Here is a 23,136-nt window from a genome sequence, read left to right as displayed (position 1 = left end):
GTCATATAATTAACAAGCAACAACAAACCCTTTCAAGGCAAACATAAAGCTTGAATTAAATACCCTGGACCTGCTCATCTATATATAATATATATAATAATGTGTCACTACATGTGGCAACATTACTTCAGCTTTCCTTTAAAGAAAGGAAGATCTGGTGATATTTCAAATGAATGGTTCACTGCGTAGCAAATGGTGAGTGAAATGGTCCACTTCCAGATGTAAATCTCAGTCAGTTTTTCATTTTACAACAGACCTCCCATGGCCAAGATTTTAATTGTACTTATTTATAAACTATACATTCAAAACAGTAATACTGTGAAATAAAATTAGAATTTCAAATAATTGTTTTCTATTTGAAATTTTAATATGAAATGTCATATATAGATCAGTGGATTAAACGGTATTTTAGCTCACTATTAACAAGCTATACGCTATTTAAACTCTCAAAAACAAACCACAACCAACAATAATCCAAAATCATAATTCAAATTCTTTAAAAAAAATGTTTGTCAAAAAATGATCTCTGCTTACTTTTCGAATTCTATGACTGTGTTGTACCTTGGGATATGTAGTCCGACAACTGTTGTTTACATTGTTGTCGAAGACAGTTGACCAGCCAATAGAGTTTCGTATTTTGTGATCGACAGCAAATAGAACCAATAAGAGCGCAGCAGTCTCATCCACTGAAGCCAATGAGGAGCCAGGAATCTCATTGCGCGCGGAAGAGGAATGTCGGATTGTGCGGCTCAGTCTATGGTCGTCAGTCTTTCAGCTAAGGATTGAAAGGTGAATATCGTGTTGGTTTCTATTTATATAGTGTTTTCCGCTCCTAAATAGTGTTATTTAAAATATTATGTTATTGTTCAGGGATTTATGAAGTCGGCGAAGAGTTAAAGATGAATTTAATTGGTTTTCAAGCTAGCTAACGTCAGCCGTTTATATCATTGTAGCTGATTAGCAAAATAATGTTATTGTTTTTACTTGTTTTTCATACTCCCTGTGCGTTCTCTTTTGCATACGTTTGTACTGATTTACCATATATATATATATATATATATATATATATATATATATATATATATATATATATACACACACACACACACACACACACACACCTTTACTTAGCTATCTAAATGGGGACATTACGTAGACTTCTGTTTCAATATACAGATAGTTCTACACTTTTTAACCTAAACCCACCCCTACCCCTCACAGAAAACTTTATGCATTTTTACAATTTCAAAAAAACTTTGTTTACTTTACTTTAAGTTTTACAAATGAGGACGTCACTAAATGGAGGTTTTTGGCGATTTTGTCAGGTGTTGCTCACCTTTGAGTACAAATTTGTTCCCAAAATATGGCTAAGTATGTCCACACACACACACACACACACACACACACACACACACACACACACACACACACACATAGAGAGCAAGCTGGGCAAAAACATTTGGTGATCCCTGTATTACATGAACAAACGTTAATGAAAACAGCAATGACATCACACACTAAAAGTCTTTCAGAATGAATAAATTATCAATGATTTACTGCCATTGTGTGAATATGTAATCAGGTAATCCATAAAAAAGTAAGTAATTGTAATCTTATTATGAGCATTATAAAATGTAATTATTTCTAGTAATAATGAGTACTTGATTTTTGGAATCTGATTATGTTGGAATCCTGATTATGTACCCAGCTGTGTGTATGTATATGTGTGTAGTAATAATAAAAGTAGTAATAATTATATTTGTAGATTCAGATTGTAAGTTATAATTGTAAATGCAGTACACACACACACACACGTAGTAGTAGTAAATATGTAGTAGTAGTAACCATGTTAGTAGATACAGATTGACAATACAATGAATACACTGTAAATGCATATATATTATATGCCCTCATAAAGATAAAAGTATATCAAACTGCAGCAAATCAACTTAATTTTACATTAAATCTGTTTGAGCTCTTTCTTTTATATTAGTCATATGGTAATTAACAAATCTTCATCTGAATAAAATTACAGGAAAAAAATCAGGAGGTACAATGCTTCACTGTAAAATCAAGACTGAGAAAACGGGTGAGGCTGCAAACATAAGCTTCTTTTTGCATTACTGTTTTAGTACGTGGAGTGTTTTATGTGGTTAACAAAATGTTCTTTTGCAGATGCTGGGGCTCGAAACCGCCTTGATGCAGTGTTACAAGGTCTGGTTGAGAGGAGTGACGGTGAGAGGTTAGTGAAAGCTTTAGACTGTAACAGCGAAGATGCAAACGGACCTCAAGCAATTAGAGCTCATTAGTGATAGGTCCACTTTAGGAGATTGTCAGTATGTCTCAATGTAATATCTTACTGTAAAATAATTTGTCTGTCAAGTTTCAAATTTGTTCCAGGAATACATGGCCTCTCGGCCCATAGTTCTACAAATCATAATGACATGGCAGATAGTCTTTTCTTCATTCCATGATATACATACACTGCCAATCTCCATGCATACCCTGAATCACAAACACTTGACACATCAATACAAACATTACCAACAAGAGCAAGATCACTTAAGTATTTCTTGCGCAATTCATCATATAAAGAGCAATCATACAAAAAAATGCTTCTCATCTTCTATCACAGAAATATTTGATGTAAACTTACAATAACTACAGATTCTCTCTGCTATTGGTGTATTACTCCATCTGCCTGTTTCTATAACAAGATGATGACTTGAACATCTAAAAAGGAATAATGATCGTACCAGTTGCATGTTAGACATGGACGTAATGCAGCTCTCTTGTATCAACAAAGACTTGCACTGACTTCCAAAACTGATGTATACCATGCCTCATGTGCTTTTTCTTTTAATCTTTGGTTAAGAATAGCTGTAAATGTTCTTATATTACCTACACTTTGAGCTTCCCAGGCACTAGAAAAACCATAAAAATATAGCAGAACTCTAATACGAGTAACCCATGTTTTTCTACCTAATCATCCAATTGATAAAGCATATTATACAATTTTTTTTGGATAACGATAATTGGACATAGACACCAGTTTTATCCAATACATTATACATCTTTTCATATAAGAAGTGGACAATACAAATCTACCCAGATCACCCAAGATAGCCACATTGCTCACACTTGTACTGATACGCAAAAAGATAGCTGAACATTTTCAATACACTCCACTGGTTCAAAACCCCATATTTCAGATCCATAATAAAGTATAGGTTCAATTATATGATCAAACAAATACAAAGACTGATTGCAGCTAATTTTATGTTTACGAACAAACCTTAGCAAGGAAAGCATTGCTTTCTTGCCTTGGCTTGCTAAAAGTTGTCGTGTTTTCCAATTTGTCTGTCACTGTAAGTGAAAGTGCTGCGAGATGTAAAATAACACTCTGTGAGAAAACAAGATTGATGTATGATATATAGTGTTAGTCAATCCCTCTAGGATTTTGCGGTTCTGCGATCACTGAATTTATGGCAAAATCAAGCAAACTCTGCAATTTTCACAAGAGCTCGCAAATTTTCGTAATTGCCGCAGATTTTCCCCAAATTTTGTGCTTAGATGCGTCCCGTGACGTCATCGCATGCTCATTCAATCAAAGAAATTTTCCAAAAATGAAATGAACAGCTTTGCGTTCATTTCATGACCGATTTACAAGAGCTACATTAGACAAACAAACCAAAAGTGGAACGAATCCAAGTTACTCCTTTGGGCTACGCAGCGCAGACAGTTTATCTGCTCGGCCCGGAGCCATGGGCTTATCTCAATCACGCGACGCGGCACCGTTATACACAGCGCTGGGAGATAGGCCTACAGTGGAAAAAAAGCAGTCAAATTCGCCACAGAATCAATAAATCAATAATTCTATTTGACTCCTAACCCTAAGGTTGTGGGTTCGAGTCTCGGGCCGGCAATAACACGACTGAGGTGCCCTTGAACAAGGCACAGAACCCCCAACTGCTCCCCGGGCGCCGCAGCATAAATGGCTGCCCACTGCTCCGGGTGTGTGTTCACGGTGTGTGTGTGTTCACTGCTGTGTGTGTGCACTTTGGATGGGTTAAATGCAGAGCACAAATTCTGAATTCTTTTTTTTTTTTTTGGTATTTATTAAATTATATTTAGACATTATGAATGACAGTAATAAGTTCATTTTATCTACATCTCAACTACCTAGATAGCACAAGTACATCTGTAAGATGTCTGCTAAAAATCTGGGAAACATCTACTGTGTAATTTGATAAACGTCTTAGAAGCAGTTTTACATGCATTCTAATAAATGTCTATTTGAATAAGACAGGAAACATCTTGGAGACGTACTGCAGATGAACAAGCACTCTTAAAAATACATCTTGCATATGTAAATGCAGACATCAAATAGACATCTCCGAGATGTACATGTGCGATTAGAGTGAGTGCTTTACTGTCAGGTGCTGGTGCCACCTTCTGTAGAACTTAATGGCACGTGTGCTGGTGTCCTCAAATGTTAGTCTGGAGCCCTACAATGGTAGTCGATTTCAGAAAAGTCAAAACAATGTTAGAAAAATGTTGTCTTTGGTATATTTTTACTGCAAAACAATAAGAAAAGCAGCAGCAAAATCAGTCATTTTAGCCAGCAAAAATCAGAAAAAAGTCCCATGAAATCCTGGAGGGACTGGTTAGTGACACAGTGATTTACTTAAACGTACCATCGCAAAATGGAAACTTTATCATTGCCCATTTGAAAATATAGAAAATTGTATTAATTTTATTAACAGAGATGAGATCTTACCAGAGAGTTTCCTCTTTGCATGGATTTTCCAGTACTCTTGGAAGTAGCTTCCCACCTGAGTCTCCTATGTCATTTCCTGACAGACTCCGATCAGTCAGGTGTGAGGTGTTATTTTAAAGGGGGGTGATCTTTTTCTGTGCATTGTGAAAAGTGCTGTACAAGTAAAACTGAATTGACTTCACAGTTTGAGCATAAAATTTGTAATGTCTGTTATAATAATCATATTTTTAACACTTTTTTTTATATAATGAATCCCCTATAAATAACATTTTACTCTCGTTCTGTATTCTGGTAAAACTTAACAGGGATGTCACATTCCTACATCCCTAGTATTTGTAATCTGTTGATTTTTGGATTTTCCACAGAATGTGAGAACCAAACATCTAGGACAACAGGACGTTATTAGGAAATCTGAATGACTAGGTTCTCTGAACATAATGACCATTTATGGCTTCTCAAAGATTTTGTTTCCACTGAGCTCAGAAAAATATTTAGTGTAGTATTGATTAATAGCTTTGTTTGTTACAATCCATTTATATTTCAGCTGTCTGAATAATTGCCACCCTGATGATCTGAAATTATTTACTGATCCGTTTCTGGAAATACTTACTTGTTTTTTTTTTCAGTAATGTTTTAATTTGTTTCCTGAAAACCTTTTAAAGTATCCAAATAAATGACAATTCAGGAAAAGAATACTGGCAATAAATTACTTTTATATAGTAGAGCAGTTGTTTAGGGAAAATTGCCATTTGCATAATCCTTTCTGCTCTTTCTTTCTTTTTCTGCATAGGGAGCAGAATGAAGAGGATTCTGGGAAAATGGTGGCAGACTCTTTGAGCAAGTATGCACATACAGTATTTTCATATGAGTGATATAAACATTGTCTTCTCTTGACCAGGAAAAAGGTTTAAGATGTAAAATGATTAAGATTTATTTAACAGTCATATGTAATGCACATGAAATGTTTTGTTTTTACAGGGATTTGTCACCTTCTTCTGCAGGGAAAAGGCAAGCAGAATCTTATCTGACCTTTATTTTAAAGCAGGGGTTTTCAAACTTTTTTTGTCAGCTGAACCTCTTTGACCTAAATTATTTACTTGAAGTACCCCCTGAGATTTTAATTAAATATTTCAATAACTTTTAAAACATTTATTTTTTTATCAGTTTTAAAGTTTCAGTAATATTTACATAGCTATTGTTATTATACTCAACAAATTATAAAAATTCATATTACTGTAACTTAAAATGTATAACATTTTTTTTCACAATATTTTTTTTTTAATAAAGGGTTTCTGAAAAATATTATTTTTATACATTTAAGATTTTACATTTTTTATGACATTTGTATAAATCTGTAACATTTCTTTGCAAAAACTTTTTAATTTAATTCTTTTTTTTATTTTTCTTTATTTTATTAATTCACTAATGGTATACACTCAAAGGCATACCATGTATAGGGTGACCACCTGTCAATAGATCTGACTTCGGGATTTGATTTTGTGGGACACGTGGGAAACATTTACTACTGTTATGCTATGTAAATACTGATTTACATCCGTTGTCATATGCGCTTATTTATGTTTCTGAGCGCGCAGAAATAAGCGAGAGAAAGCACGTCCGTTTTGTGTGAGAGTGAAGAGAATCCACCTGCGAGGGTCATTTGTCATTAAAATAACGCCATAGAAACCACCTCAAACAAACTATTAAAATAAGAAGAAAATTGTATCGATTTTTTTTAATTGGTTAAAATTAATGGAGAATAAAAAGCTTTCTTAAAAAAGCAGAATAGCGTATGTGCGTTTTCTTAATATGACAATTAAAAATCAACAGACTGATGAAAATGCGGGTCATATGTGACGTGCAGGACAAAGGGTAAAAATCTGTGCGGTAGGCCTACAACGCAAAGCAGGATGGGTGGTCACCCTAACCATGTACCAACTCACGAATCCCCTACAATTTCCTCACGAACCACCAGGGGTTCGCGGACCCCACTTTGGGAAACCCTGTTTTAAAGGAATAGTTCACCTAAAAATAAACAGTTGCTGAAAATGTACTCACCCACAGGCCACCCAAGATGTAGATGAGTTTGTTTCTTCATCGGAACAGATTTAGAGAAATTTAGCATTATTAACTTGCTTACCAATGGATCCTCTGCAGTGAATGGGTGCCGTCAGAATGAAAGTCCAAACTGTAATGACTGGCTTGATTGTGTTTATTGGGTGCAGTCTAGGATGTTCATGCTTTGTTTTTTTTTAAAAACGCATTATTTTTCACAAAATTTACCTTTATTCCACACTGATCTGTCCATTCTCTGACAAACGCCTAGATTATTTCTTATTATTATGAAGCCCCGCTCTCAGAAATACGCCATGGGCTGAGATTGGTCAGCTGGCTCAGTGTGTTGTGATTTGCTAAACTGCCTCTAGAGCGCGTCTGAACATCCCGCTCCTCAATCTCAGAATGTTCTCTGGTTGTATTGTAAACAATGACATCTTCTATATTGCTTATCAATTTGAGCCCGATTGAGACGCAGAGAATATTAAGGAAGAGGAACTTGTGCAAGCATGGCTCTTAATGGTATGTTTGTTTGTTGTTGTCTCATACTTTTAGATATGCTGTTGTTTGTAAACGCGTCCATGTATAACCCTTCTCATTGCTATGTGAATATAAGTGTATAAATGGAACAGTTTGTTGGAGCTGATCTGACGATCTGAATGAGGGAGAGAGAGAGAGAGAGAGACTTTTAGTCTTTCTTTTTTAACAATTATTACGTTACAAGTAAATCAATATTTGCAAAATACATAAGTTAACATCACTATACAAAAAACCTTATACATTCATTTGTAAAATTCCATCTTCTAATTCACATTAAACATCATTCAAACCTCAAGTAAGTTTAAAAGTATCAGGATCTCCAACAATTTTAAAGTATGTGAAATCAACAGTAAGCCGGGCAGATATCAGACCTTTTAAAGTCATATTAACATCAGTAGAAACACCCCCATTCATCCTTTCTTTCCTTGTTAGACACATAGCTAACTTTGCTTGACCGTATAAAAAAAATTAATTTACACATACATTTTTCTATTTTGATACTTATACTTTGGGCCATAAATAAACCCATTTAATGTAAATTCAAAATTCAATTTCTTACTCCATTCTTCCAACAATAAAAACATTGGCTTCAATCTTTCACAATGCAAAAATAAATGATACGCATCTTCATGCTCAAAACAAAAAGGACATTCATCCCTTACTGTTGGATCAATATGTGCCCTATTGATCATTCGTAGCTATTATTCTAACAAGGGCACCTTTAACTTTATCATACAATAAATTGTTAAACTGAAGCTTTTTCTCTGAAAGGGCAGTTTCCAACTGAAGTCCATTCCTCGCCATCATTTTCTCCTCTGTCAGAAATCTCATTCTCCAAGTCCCGTATCCTGATCTTTCATGCCCTTTTTGAATATGATGAATATTGCTGATAGAAAGCTCTAATTTGCACTTTTCTGAAGTCCCACCATTGTTTAATATCACCATAAATCCCTTTTTGCATTTACGATATTTCCCAAAATAATTAAAAATTTTCTTGTAAAAGTTTATTATTAAAATACCAATACAAACTCCTTTTAGTTTTTTTTTTTTTAAATGACAAAGTCCATTGTTATCATTTTGTGGTCTGAAATGATATTTGGAATAATATTAACATTACTTTTACCCAAGTGTATTGTTTAAGCAATGGGTTTTTTATTCTCCAAATATCTTCAAGATTTAAAATTTTATATTAGATAATACACGTGCTGATTTATGGTGAGGTTCTTCAGCATTTCTATCTATGTTAAAATTGAAAGTGTAATTCCTGCCATTATAATTGCATCTCCTTAATTAAGAGTTTTTAAAACACGACTTAATTAATCAAATAAAAGAACCCTTTCCGTTACCCCATTAGGAGTATACATATTAACAAAAAGAAAATTATAATTATGTATTTCAACTCTTACTAAAAGTAATCTTCCAGGTTCTACATCATATCTAGATCGCAACTCCTGCACTAACATTAGAGCCATGACTTAAAACATATTCTCCCTTCCACCACAAACCCCATTCAGACTCATTACTCTGCAATATTCTTAATATTAAAGTATTCCGAAACTAAAGCCTGCTTTTTCCTATCCCTCAAACCATTCACATTTAAAGAACCTATTTTAAGATATTCCATCAAAAGAAAAGCCGGACAGAAGAAAAAAGATACACAGAAGCATACATAAAGCCATAAGGTCTATTTAGCTTTACCTTGAATCCTTTTTTCATTCACATTCTTTTTATCCTGTCTTTTTGTCGTTATGTACTTCTTAAGTCTATACCATTTCTGTTGGGATAACACAGTATGATTGTATGTTTTATGTGCCCACACTACAGAAGCAACAAACTTTTCCTTATCAGGGAAAATATCTCCTATCTCTACCTTTTTCCCTTTAGTCTCGTCCAAAAAAAGCATTTATCTGTTCTACAGAGTACAAATAATCATCAACTTTATAGAGATCTGACAAAACAGACAAACTCTCATCATCCATCATGTAATCCTGACTCTGCGTCATAATATCAACAACAACATCATCCTTCTCCATACTCGCGCACAGTTCTTTACTGACGTGTAAGCCTACATGACTATCTACAAATTTCTCTTTTACAACTGCAGTACCATTTACACTGCTACAACTAGGCTTTTTGTTGTCAATATTAAGTCAGTTACTCACAATGCTTTTATTCACCTCCAATCCATTGTCTTTACTCGTCTCAGCCACAGGACCTTCTTCTGAGTCTGATTTTTCCTCTCCCGGCTTCTGTTTTACCTCCACATTCTTGCACGCCAATGTTTCTTCTGTCTCACTAATCCTGGGTTCATCCAAGGTTTTCTCTTGAGGGCATGAAAGTCTTTTATGTCCGTACTCCCAACATTCAAAGCATCGCAAACTCTCCGTACTAGCAAAAATCATGTACGAGCTATCGCCATAATTCACCCCAAATGATACATCCAATAATTTATCCGGAGAATTCAGAAACATGAACACTTGTCTCCTAAAAGACATCAGATTTTTAAGAGCAATATTTTTTATATCCTAAAGAAACCACTTTGACCTCACTTACAACTTTTCTGAATCTCGCAGGTTCTCTCACTATGACTTCATTTTCAATGAATGGAGGGATGTTTGAAATAATCACTTTTGTTGCTGGTGCAAACAGCGGCGTAATGGTAATGAAAATTTCTTTCACCCACAAACCATTTTCAATAACCTTATTAACCAACGCTTCCGTTTTAAGAAACACAACTATGGCTTTATTGATTCTCGAAGCCGAAACAATATTTTCATAGCCTATCTGCTCACCAACCGCCAACAATACATCTTCAACTGTAGCACTAGCCTCTGGCACACACCTGAAACCATGACGGAGAGATAATGGCGTCCTTCCACCTGTGGACACCATACCTAGGCAAACCGTGCAAAGCACGGCACCCTACTAAATTGAACCCTATATTAATCTTCACACACAAACTATAAAAAAACAACTAAAAAGAAAAAACACATACTGAAGAAAGAAAATAATAGAAAAAGTGCACGACAGCAAACCTCTCTCAAACACAAACCCTTCTCACTCCCAACATGTACACCGAGAGAGAGAGAAGGAGAAAGAGAGAGATGCAGAGCAGGGCGACGCAAGGAACAGGATTGAGAACTGCTGCTTTAGAACATTGGTTTTGAAACTTGTGAATCCATTAGAATCGTTAGAAAACAGAATCGCGATTTCATATATGAACAGATTTTTACATGCACCCCTAGTTTTCTCTTCCTCTTCTCTAAAGCAGCACAACATGGCCTCTACCCCTTTGTTGCATGTTCCCGGGGCGGGGTTTATCTGGGTTCTTGACGTAACGGACCCGGGAAGAAGCTTGTTGTATTCCCTTACCAACCGTTTTTGTAGGCATTAAACTGCCAGTATTTTAAAAGACGATATCTCCATTTGCAATGAACTTTCAGCGCTGCAACTTTGCAAATATTGTTTGTTTAAACAACAACATTACACACTAACTAACGTTAAAAAGGTGAAATCGCAATCAACCACCCCTTTAATTAACGTCTTGTGATGCGAAATGTTGTGTTTGTAAGAAACAAATTCATCAAGACATTTTTTTAACTTCAAAAAGTTCTCCATCCGTAATATTGTTTCTCCAGAGAAAAGTCTGAATCAGGTCAGAAATATTCATAGATCAACACTAATTAAATATGCTGGTGGATTATATTTTATTTATTATGGATTATGGTCGAGTAGTTTTGCCAGAAGCAATGCTTTATAGTTAAAACATCTTAATGATGGATTATCTTAGAAATACGCAGCTTTTCACTTCACAAGACATTAACTGATGGACTGGAGTGGAGTGGTGTGGATTACTTGTGGATTATTGTGATGTTTTTCTCGGCTGTTTGGATTCTCATTCTGACGGCACCCATTCACTGCAGAGGTTCCATGGCTAAACAAATGATGTACTGCTAAATTTCTCCAAATCTGAAAAATCATTGCAAATACAGTTGCAAATATCACAATTATTCAACTATCCTAACTGCATTACTACACTTATTAATGGTCTTTAACATTCGAAGTGTGCTTTGTAAATATTTACAATAGTAATTTTAACAAAATAGCTAATATTTATTCCTAAATGGTTTGGAAGAGTTTGCTTTAAGAGCCTCTTTCTGCCTTTCACAGACCATCATCACGATTCCCACAACACAGAAGGAAGAAGCGTAAAGAGATGGATGACAGTCTGGCAGATACCAACCAGCACAAACAAAGTAAGAGCTAGATCCCAAAACGCCTTGTCTGCCTCTCTCATTTCATGAAATTAACACTCAGCACCAGCCAAATTTGGATATTTTGTTTTCACAGTGGCAGGTTATTTTACCTGATCTACTATCAGATGTTGTGGCAGGCAGCTAATTTCATTGGTCTTTGTTTTATTTTAAAATTGTGTGTATTTAAGTAACCAAGTAAGGGAAAGGTCAAAAATAGTGATGTATACTTTGAATTCAAGTAAATTTGAAATTAATGACAAGAAGTGCAGAATTTGAATTCTCCCTGTCCATATAGGCAACTTTGTATCTGACAGATCAGTAAAATGTTTTATCATTTCTGAGAAACACCATTGGGTTTTCATATCATTCAACATGTGTGGTGAATTTTTTTTTTTTTTTTTTTTTTTTTTTTCAAGCCAAGATTTAGAAAAATAAATACATGTTTTTTTTTTTTAATCTTGATCTCATAAGAACCGTTTCCTGTTTTCTTACGTGCTCCACATCTCATTTTCTCCATCAGATGCTTATATTATCAAGTTATTTGATCGCAGTGTGGACTTGGCTCAGTTCAGCACCACCACGCCGCTCTATCCTATTTGTCGGGCATGGATGAGAAACAACCCATCATTGCAAGAGAGAACGGAGCCCAGCCCCCCTCACAGCTCCGGGGAGGACGAGGTCACACCCAGCGTTCACTTTGCAATCATTTTAAATACTCATCCCGTTCAGATCGATGAACTACTCAGAGTAACACAGTTGTTTCACAGTCTATATAGCTGCACTTGGAAATCTAGTGTTGATTTTCAAAGATGGATGTGTTCCAAGTTAAACACAAGATAAACTCTCTCTCACATTGCCGTTTGCCTCAGAAAATGGCAAACGAAAACATGCTTCCTGTAATGTACTTAAAATGGAAGTCAGTTTGGCCACTATTCTATTTTTGTTAGAGCACAGCACATACATTGTGCATTAAAATTTTATTTGTTTAAAATGTTTACAGTTTTCTAAATAATATTTTGGAATTGGGACTATTTTTGTTGGTGGATGAGCCTCTGTTTATATAATTCTGGCAATGGAATTCCTCGTAAAAGAGTTTTCACAGTCCTAGAAATACCAGGGAATTTCAATTGTGTGATTTCCAGACCTGGAATAGTCATTTAAATTTCTACAGTCAATATGCAATTTTTGTAGATAGGCTCAGTGGTTCTTCAGGTAGATCTTTATAAAATAATTTTTAACAAATTCTGTGGGACCCCTGATGTAAACAGATAGTTATGTCAAGAACCCTTACATATGTTTATTTTAATGTTTATTCCAGTGCTTGTTGCACTATAGGCCAGGCTTATTAAAGTTAAAGGATTAGTTCACCCAAAAATGAAAATTTGCCCATTATTATTATTATTAAAAATTTTCTTTAATCTGCCAAGCTGTTTAATGGCAGTCAGCAGGTGTTGCAGTGCATCAGTCCAAAAGAAGTGAAATAAAGTGCATCCATCCATAATAAAAAGTTCCTCACATGGCTCCGGGGGGTGAACAAAGACCTCCTGTAGAGAATCGATGCATTCAAGAAAAAAAAAAAAAACATATTTAAACCGTAATAATCAATTTAATCTAGCTAGCTTGTTTATTAATATAACTCTGATTGGATTCGTCTGAAAGAAGAAAGTCATATGCACCTAGGGTGCCTTGAGGGTGAGTAATTCATGGGTTAATTTTCATTTTTGGGTGAACTCACCCTTTAACTAGAACAACAAAAATTAAATGTAAACCATTAAAAAAATAAAAATAAATTATAAACACTAACTGAATAATATATTTCAGATAGTCACCAAGGCTAAATTTCTCATTTTAATTTAGTTAACTTGATATACAAAATAACTAAAACTAAAATTGAAATAAGAATTGATAAAAAAAAACAAATAAAAAAAACATATGTATATATACACAAAAAACTACCAAAATGACAAAAACACAACAAATTTATGAAAACTAAAAACTAAATTAAATTAAACTAAATTAAACTGAAAGTTAAAATTAAAAATTGATCAAAACTATAATAGTATCTCAGTGATACTAAAATAGAATTATCTTTGGCTTTATGTATATGTGCCAAAAACAAACATTAAACTTGGAGGAAACTGCTCTTTGATTCTTATTGTTTCAGATGACTGACATGCTGAACGGCAAAGGACAGAACGTGTACAGACTTCCTCCACCTGTTTCATGTCCAGTAGGTGCAACTGGTGAACCTGTCAATCTCAGAATTCCACCTGTAGAGAAACCTACAGAGAGCCAGGTGAGCTATTGCAACTGTTGTGCCACACACAGTCTACAGGAAGCACTAATCTTTCTTTAAAGATTTGCATTTAAGCAAACTGCTTAGTGACAGAAAAGATAGTTTCCGTCAAACACCTCCTCTTAACTCTTAACCAGTTGTTGTTAGGAATGTGGTAAGTAAACCTGTTTGCATACTGAATTTTTTGGTCTTGTCATCCTTTAAGTTTGTAATACTAACATAGCTGAATTGTGTGCTTTGTTTGGTCATGTCCAGTTGGTTTTTGTAAGATTCTTTTTTCTTTTTTCAGTCTGTAGATGCTGCAGCAGGCACCTCACCTCTTATCTTCAGTCACATCAAACGCTGGAAGAAAATTAGACAGAAGTATAATTTTTCATCATTCTATCATTTCAAATATAATTACAGGGGGAGGGGGATACAAATTACATCATGTATATGATATTTATAATTTTTTTCATATATGTTAAAGGTGGAAGGAAGCCTCCAGTAAGAACCAACTGAGATACAGCGAGAATATAAAAATCCTCAAGGAAATGTATGAACGTTAGTTCACATACATCACTAGTGCATCTGAAGAAAATCTGCTTTGGGAATGAAACAAAGATGTCCAGGCATGAAGCCTTCAAGGAGAGTGAAATAATCCAAAATTTTGAATTGAGAGCTGAACTAAATGATTTTGTAATGTCTTTTTCTCTTTAAATGCATACTCACAAGAACAAATAAATCTGCAGTACTGAAAATTAATTTGATGTGTTTATTGAATAAAACTGCATTAATGAATGCTTTATGATAGTTCTCAGCCATTTCCAACTTGCAACACTCAATATTTGTCTAGTATCTAACTATGCATGAGTAACCATCTGGCTCTGATTTAACACACTGTGGAACTGTACAACCAATGAGAAACATTTATAGGTAAATGCAGTGTGTATCTATTAAATGCTTGAGATGTATTTCCAAGCCACACTTTAACACCAAAGAATCCCATTCAAGATTCTGACATTTTTAACAAAAATGTTATAAAGATTAGTAAAAATAAACAAAAACACAAAAGAGAGGTGCAATCGGTATTGATAAGAGGTGCAAGGGGTATGATAATCTCCACATCTTCGGAAGATAACGTCATGTTTATTCTAAACGCGTGTCAAATGTATGAATTTGTGTGACCAACTGAACCATATATGAAATCTGTGTGGAAATCGTTTGTCTTCATGCAAAATTTTCGATTGCGTTTATTCTTTGTAATCACTTTAGCCCACGAAAATTCAATGGTAAATGTCATCGCACCTTTAGAGTTACAGTTTTTAAAACTTTATGGCATTAATTTTATTCCTTTTGTATCACAGTTGACTCAAGCTCTTTTGTTTGCCAAAAAACCATAGTCATTACTTTTTTGTCTCATATATTATTACATTTTTAACCATTATCTTTTTAATTTTGCTAAATTTGAATAGGCTTATGTAGTAGAAATCCTTTTTATTTAATTTGATTCTTATTATTTGTTATTTAACTTTTTTGGGAAATTAAATGCTTCAATAAGAACTTGCTACTGTGAGAGCAATATCCTTAAGTCAATAACCATCAAATGCAGGTAACATGTTTTGATACACTGTGGTTTTATTCAGAATAAAGTTTAAACAGAAACTACATATTTCTACAAAATACTTTTCTACATATCTTATAATTCAAGTTTCGTTTTCATGTCCTGCATGTCCTTTTGCGTCTGCCTTAAAGTCTAGATGATCCTCAGCAAAAGCCGTCTCCAGCACCAGCAGCAGAGACTGTTTAAGCTTCTTTTTATACTCACCACACATGAACACATAGAGAATGGGGTTCAGACATCTGTTTAGATAAACCAGGTAGATACTGGCTGTCGTTGCTATCACAGTAACTGTTTGATCCCTTTTTACTGCAGTTATTGTACAAAAATTGAAAGCATGGTATGGAAACCAACATAAGAAAAAAGCCAGGATTATGGTTAGAATGACCTGAGCTGCTTCACCCTTTTGAGGCATCTAATTCGTACTCCAATAGCTATGTATGAAGATGCAATGATCAGAAAAGGGATGAGGAAGCCCACTGTAAATTCATATGTATCAGGTATGTAAACATATAAACTTTAAAGAAAGGAATGCTGCAGCCGATGGATGAAACCCATACAATTATGCAAATGATTTTGGCTTTAAGAGAAGTTCATATTGAGCCCAAACAACCATCCATGTGCACAGGCATCGGTACAGACTGATGACTACAAGAAAAAAATACATGCAAACAGATTTAGTGTTAACCCTCTGGAGTCGATTAACGCGTATACGCGTTTTGGGGTATTTTCTCCTGATAACCCCGAAAAGAACTTAAATTACACTTTCAGTTTTGATCGTACAGATAAGTGCAATACATCAATCGAATCTGTAAAGGGTCTACTTTTTTTTTTGTATACAGACATAATAACAACAAAAACTTTGTGCACTTATAAAATAAAGATAACAAACAAGGAGTGCTGTCTGCAGCCTTTGTCTGCGCTGATCTTCAGATACAAATGCGTCATTAAAATGAACTGTAACTCAGTGAATACTCAACGAAGAGACATGAGAGAGATATCTATAGAAAGCCTGACATGTCTACTTTTAAAACTAAACAAGTGCTGCTGAAAACAAATATTCTGTGATAAAGTAATCCATATGAAAACAACGCGATGTCCCTTTTTTCACGTCTCCCTTCATTATCTTGTAATGCGACCACGCCCCCGCGCCGAGCGCGCTTTTGAGATTCAAATGTTTCACTGAAGCGCGCGGCTTTTGAATACGCCCACACAACAGAAGACAACGCGGCGAGACTGTTCTTCAAGTTTTTAATTATTTTACTGTTTGCTTTCGCGATGAGAGGAATAAGACATAATTCACCCCAAAAAGATGTGATGTGGTTGAGGATTTGAGATTTGGATTTCCTCAGAAAAAAGAATGAAGCACTTTATTCAGCAGAGATCATAAACATGAGTAAGTCTCTTTTTTATTGATTTATATACTTGTACTAGTTTTCACATAACGTGTAAACATTTTACTAGTTAGACTTTTTCCAAAGACTTTTTCCAAACTATAATTCCTGACTAAATGTATAATCAAGTGAAATATTATGAAGTTTCAATAACAATATACACTACTATACCATTCAAAAGATTGATGTAAATAATATAAATGTACCAATAAATGTAACTGTAACAAATGTAACAATCATTGCTGTTCTTTCAATTTATCCCCCCTAAAAAACCTAAAAAAAAAAATTCTCAGCTCTTTTCAACATTAATAATAATAATAATAATAATAATAATAATAATGATGATGATGATAATAATAACAATAAATGTTTTTTTGTAGAAAATAAGATTGTTAAAAGGATTTCTGAAGGATTGTGTCACTGGAGTAATGATGCAAAAAATTCAGTTTGAAAGTCAGCTTTGATTTTTCCTAATAAACTGTTTAACTGCACTCACAAGTGAATATTAAATTATGTTGTGGGATAATTAAATATATTCTAAATAAACAAACATAAAATTATATAGATTTATTTGGTTTCCTCACATTCTTTCTTGTAACTCATCCCTCTCAGTGACACAGCTGACTGAATGGCTCATTATGCAGCTCATTATGCAGGCCTTTGTCTTCTCAGGTGTGAATTCATGATAGTTGACGCCTACTCGCATATGACTTTTACCAACAAAAAGTGTCTTAGAAAATTTAAATCAATATATTGTTTTCTGTAAGTGAGTAAACAAGATGATTTTCACATCATTTAGAAAAAAAAAATTTCTAGGCTACAAGCTCCAGTTCTCAAAATATCTGGGAACCAATTTTCTGTATGTGTTTTATTGGCCTTATTCAAGTGATTTAACATTTTTAGTTTTTCAATAAACAACGCATAACATTTTTTTTCTCAAAAACACAATCATGTACATACATGCTGCTCACATATTATTATAGCCTAGTTTGTGCTGATTACAGTGAGATTAGACTTTAGCCATTTAGATATTTATAAGAAACTGAAAAAAGCACAAATGTCAGGGCAAGACAAAACTTCTCCAGGCCCCAAAAATACCCTTAGACTCCAGAGGTTGTTCACCTCTACCTCAAACAGCTTGATTTGAATGAGACTGATGAGGAGATGTAATTTCCTGAAACTCCAGAATCCACCAAGACCTTCACTGGAAAAGAATGGTTCATGAACATTAGAAGGGCATCAATGTGAGGCATACTTGAGATGTCAGGATGAATATGGACCGTACTAACCGCTAAGCGTGTGGGGTGAATAGGCCAGGAGGGCAGAAGGTGCTTTTGGGACCAACAGTACAGACAGAGCCCTTGAGTGACTCAGTGAGCCTGCTCTGTGGTTGATAGATGATAATGGTTAGTTTGAATCGGCTCGGGTGCTGGAGGAGCATCACTCAGTGAGGCGGCAGTGGATGAGAAATCCTCTGGGTGCAGGCAGTTAGATGTTGGGAGATGCGTAGTGCTCTTTGCATAAAGCTCTCTAGACCCACGGTGTCTTCATAGATGGACATTTGCTGTTTAACTGAAGGGTTTAGACCACGTCGGAACGCTGATAGAAGAGCCATTTCGTTCCATCCACTGCTTGCAGTGAGGGTACGGAATCAAATTGTATAGTCATGGATGGACACATCGTGCACGGACACTGTCAAGGTAGTTTTGCCAAACACCTCGAGGAAATGATCAACGAAGGCATCATAGGTGCGCACTAGGGGACGCCCCGAATTCCAGAGAGCCTCGGCCCACTGCAGCACCCTTCCAGACAGTAGTGACATGATGAATGTTATCTTTGCTTGATCATTCACAAACTGATGGGGCAGTAATTTGCAGTATAGTGAACACTGGAGTAAAAAAAAAAAAAAAAAAAAACGCTGCAGGTGGCTGCATCACCGGAGTAAGTTGCGGGTTTGGCCATGGGACATGCAGAGGCTGATGACCTGACGGGAGGAGGCTGAAGGGATTTGTGGAGTGAACCAGTTTGGTGAAGGGATCTGGGGTGAGTGGTCTCTTTGCCTTCATAGCAAGGTTAAATCCGTTAATTTTATTTCTGTTTTAGGGACTGATCTTCTGTCATGGCTGGATTGAGAGGCATACACAGGAAGAACAATTCAGAGCTTCTTTATTTACACAAACTGAAGGAGTACTTCAAACGGTAAGTTTTAGAACTGAAACATAACTTTAGGCTCTTGAAACTGAAGAGAAACAGTCCTTATCTTAATCCTCTTTAGAAAGATCCAGCAAGACGGCGGGAGACAAAGAGATCCAACATGGTGTGGAAAGACATGTGGTGAGGTATGAAACCTTGAGACCAATCATTGAGATACTGAGGTGAGTGAATGGATATGGTACTCAGGTAAGTGACATCAGGTGTTCGTAATCAGTACACTGGTGATTGTGAACAGGTGTAGGTGGCTGGTGTGGTAGATGTGGCTTGTGAATCTGTGACAAATATATTATATTATATTATATTATATTATATTATATTATATTATATTATATTATATTATATTATATTATATTATATTATATTATATTATGTTAGAGCAGTGGTTCTCAAACTGGGGCTCAAACTGAATGATTTCAAGGGGTCGCAAGTTGGTTTGAAAAAATTCTGTATTTTCTGATTACAAAAAATAATTTTCAATACTAAAAAATTAAGATTAGAAACAAATATTTTTTGATTTCTAAAGACAGAATTGATTAGAAGGTTTAAAAAAAAATTAAATAATATTTCGTGACTCTAAGATATGACGTCACCGTGCGGCGACTGATCACTAGTTATCAATAATGCACGCAAATGCACGGGGAAACTGCAACTGCAAGAATGGATAAATTTGTAATTCGCAAGGTTAAAAATGCTGATGAAATTGTGGACAGTCTGCCTGAATCATCTGAACCGTGTACCTCTACAAAACACAAGAGCAAGACCCCTTCTGACCAATGTAGGAAACGTCGGAAATATCAAGAGGAATTCATGAAGTATGGATTCACTTGCTCTACTGTAAACGATGTGGACCATCCTCAGTGTGTAATCTGTTCAGAAGTGCTTGCCCATGAAAGTATGAAGCCTTTTTCCACTGTTACATACATGAAAAATAAATACAGATCACGTCTTGATGTTGAGGATGATCTGCGAGTAGCCGTATCCAACATCAGGCCACAGATTGCGCTTTTGTGCACCGAAAAACAAGTGCACCCCACTGAACGGTTAGCCTAAATACAGTAAATATTATGGAAGTTTGTTTCCACCACGTAAGAAAATATTTGAAAAGATAATTTATTTAAAAATTGCAAGTTTACATCTCTCTATTCTGACTTGTTTTCTCATAATTGTGAAATATAAACTTGCAGTGTGAGTTATAAAGTTAAAATGATATAAAGTCGCAATTACCTTTTTTATTTTTTATTCTGTGGTGGAAACAAGCTTCCATAGGAAGTGGATTTGGATTTAAAACAACTTTTTTTTGTTTATTGTTTGTGTATTCTGTGGTAGTGGGTCGCGAGTTCTCGTCGATGTTAGTTTAGGGGTCGCTGGCTAAAAAGTTTGAGAACCACTGTGTTAGAGTATAATCAAATTGTAAAGAGTCATTTCAACTAATTTGTAAAAAATCTTGCCTATTTGAATCTTGATTCAACTTAAACAATGAAGCTGAAATTGGTTTATTTATTTTTTTAAAGTGTTAAGCAATGAAAAAACAAACAAATAAAAAAAAACATGTTTTGCCATGACTTGTTCATATCATTTTTAAATTGCTCTGTATGTTTGCATTGATTGTATCTTAAACAATTTAGCATTTACTACACCCTGAGAGTTCTATATATAAAACATGAATAATACATATGCCCATTTTTTGAGCTGTTGATTCACTGGAACAAGTCGAGTTTTGATCTTGCACTGTCTTCTTGGTCCTGTTGGTTTTATACAGCAAAGTCTGGTATTACATCAATAAAGGCTGATTTGTTGTGATAAGGGCCTAAAATGTAGTGTCATTAGCAAACTTAATGTAACTGCAGCTATCAGACATCATCAGTGGGTAGTGGGCATCTACCTGCAGCAGAGGGTTGAAAAGCCAATATATATATATATATATATATATATATATATATATATATATATATATATATATATATATATATATATATTGTGGTTTACTGGTGCAGACTACTTGGTATCTTATTTTACTACAGCTACTTTGAAATATGGTTTCATAACACGTTCAACATGTAATTTTTTTACATTCTGATGGGTCAATAGCAGCATCCAATGGTCTTGTTTTCTCATTTCTACATTGTGTATATCAGTCTTCTCATTCAAAGTAAAGGCCCATTCACACCATGAAAGATATCTTTAATGATAAAGGCTGCCAACTCTCATGCAGTTAGCGTGAGACTCATGCAATAGATTTTTATCATGTCACATGTCCATTTTCTCAAGCAGTGAAAAAACATTGCGGCACAAAGAGGACACTGACAACCACTGACAGACAAGACAGAGCAGCGAGTTATTCTGACTAATCTGGGGGAGATACACAACTCTATGAAACTTTTTTATTTGTCATTTATTTGTTATTTGTCTTGCTGCATTGCAGCTGTTATTTTACAACATCTTATGATGAAAACTCAGTACCAGTCAGCTGACATTTTGCTAACATTACCATTAAGTTCCCATTAAAATTTTACTGCTGAATGTTCTCTGAATATTCAAAATATATATTTTTTTGCGAACTTTAAGGAAACATTCCATTTTATAATTTTGTAAACACTATGGGAATGTTAATTTTGAATTGTCTGTGTAGTGTTTTACTCAGTGGGGTGAGACCTCAATACACCTGTCCCTTACCAGTGTGTTTAACACAATGGAGGTAACATTTTATGATACACTGTGGTTTTATTCAGAATAAAGTTCAAACAGAAATCAGCAGAACAAAATGAGCTTTAGCATATTTAGATTCATGAAAAGTTTCACAAACATATATAATGTTCATTAGCCTATACTTTAAGAGATTTTCGCTGTTTGGTTTTACAACACACATTATTCACAGTCATGCTCCTAACATGAATTTTGCAATGAAAGTTGCTAGATAAAGAGTATAAACATACTGGATTAGATCCATGTTTATTATTTAGGGAACAGTTTTCTACATATCTAACAATTCAACTGGATTTTCATGTCCTGCTTGTTCATTTGCGTCTGCCTTAAAGTCCAGATGATCTTCAGCAAAAGCCGTCTCCAGCACCAGCAGCAGAGACTGTTTAGGCTTCTTCTTATACTCATCACACATGAACACATAGAGAATGGGGTTCAGACAGCTGTTTAGATAAAAGGTAGGTACTGAAAGTCCTTGCTGTCCCAATTACTTGTCGATCACTGGCACGCCAGTCATTTTCTACTGCAGTTATTATACAAAAATTTATAGCATATATGGAAACCAACATATGAAAAATGTCATAGTTACAGTTATAACGACCCGGTATGACCTGAGCTGCTTCACCCTTTTGAGGCGTTTGATTCGTACTCCAATAGCAAAGAAAATGCATATTTGAAAGATATTAAAGCTTGTGAAATCATCATGCTGCATAGTGTTGTTATGCGCTGTGTCTGCGGTCATGTTTTCAGCTTCAAAACTGGTGTTTTCTACAGAAAGAAAGCCAAAGAAAACATGTGATGGCTGATGAGCACCAGCTTATCATTGTAGTGTTTCTCATGTGCAAAATAATTGTTGTGTGCAGTACCCCACACCGAAATGTGTTCAGTTTTGTCCGCTTATATTTTAAAGACTGTATTTGGGCAAATTCCCCTAGTGTCTGGCGTTGATACCAAAAGTTTATTTAATACCTTTCTAATCCATAATATGTCCAGTTTCATTTATTTTAAGAGTAATATGCATCTTCAATTATGATAAAAATGTTACATTGTTCTTTTTTTTTTTTTACATTTTTAACAACACTTGAAAAATTATATTATATTGATTATGTGAATGTTTATATATATATATATATATATATATATATATATATATATATATATATATATATATATATATATATATATATAAATTCAGTTGCTGCCCTAATTGTTTGAGTACAGGTGCATCTCAATAAATTAGAATGTCGTGGAAAAGTTCATTTCAGTAATTCAACTCAAATTGTGAATGTCGTGTATTAAAT

General features: G+C 34.8%; 1 protein-coding gene across 1 annotated transcript; it reads left to right on the top strand.

Annotated features, from left to right (window-relative positions):
* Positions 1–658: 658 nt before the first annotated feature.
* LOC109063051 (protein lin-37 homolog) lies at positions 659–14,671 on the top strand. The gene is made up of 10 exons (XM_019080128.2): positions 659–789; positions 2,036–2,089; positions 2,176–2,242; positions 5,571–5,621; positions 5,759–5,788; positions 11,546–11,631; positions 12,152–12,309; positions 13,796–13,927; positions 14,217–14,290; positions 14,397–14,671. Exons 2-10 carry the CDS (start codon positions 2,056–2,058, stop codon positions 14,473–14,475), a joined length of 711 nt encoding a protein of 236 aa, XP_018935673.2. The 5' UTR covers positions 659–789; positions 2,036–2,055; the 3' UTR covers positions 14,476–14,671.
* The last annotated feature ends 8,465 nt before the right edge of the window (positions 14,672–23,136 follow it).

The sequence above is a fragment of the Cyprinus carpio genome, chromosome A15, assembly GCF_018340385.1.
Source record: "Cyprinus carpio isolate SPL01 chromosome A15, ASM1834038v1, whole genome shotgun sequence".
Taxonomy (NCBI): Eukaryota; Metazoa; Chordata; class Actinopteri; order Cypriniformes; family Cyprinidae; genus Cyprinus; species Cyprinus carpio.
This window is presented reverse-complemented; position numbering and strand designations above follow the sequence as displayed.

Excerpts from the sequence above, each read along its gene's own strand:
- LOC109063051 (XM_019080128.2), top strand. The coding sequence starts at position 2,056 with ATGCTTCACTGTAAAATCAAGACTGAGAAAACGG. Across the intron at positions 5,789-11,545 it reads CCTTCTTCTGCAGGGAAAAG|ACCATCATCACGATTCCCAC; the intron begins GCAAGCAGAATC and ends TGCCTTTCACAG. Across the intron at positions 13,928-14,216 it reads AGAAACCTACAGAGAGCCAG|TCTGTAGATGCTGCAGCAGG; the intron begins GTGAGCTATTGC and ends TTCTTTTTTCAG.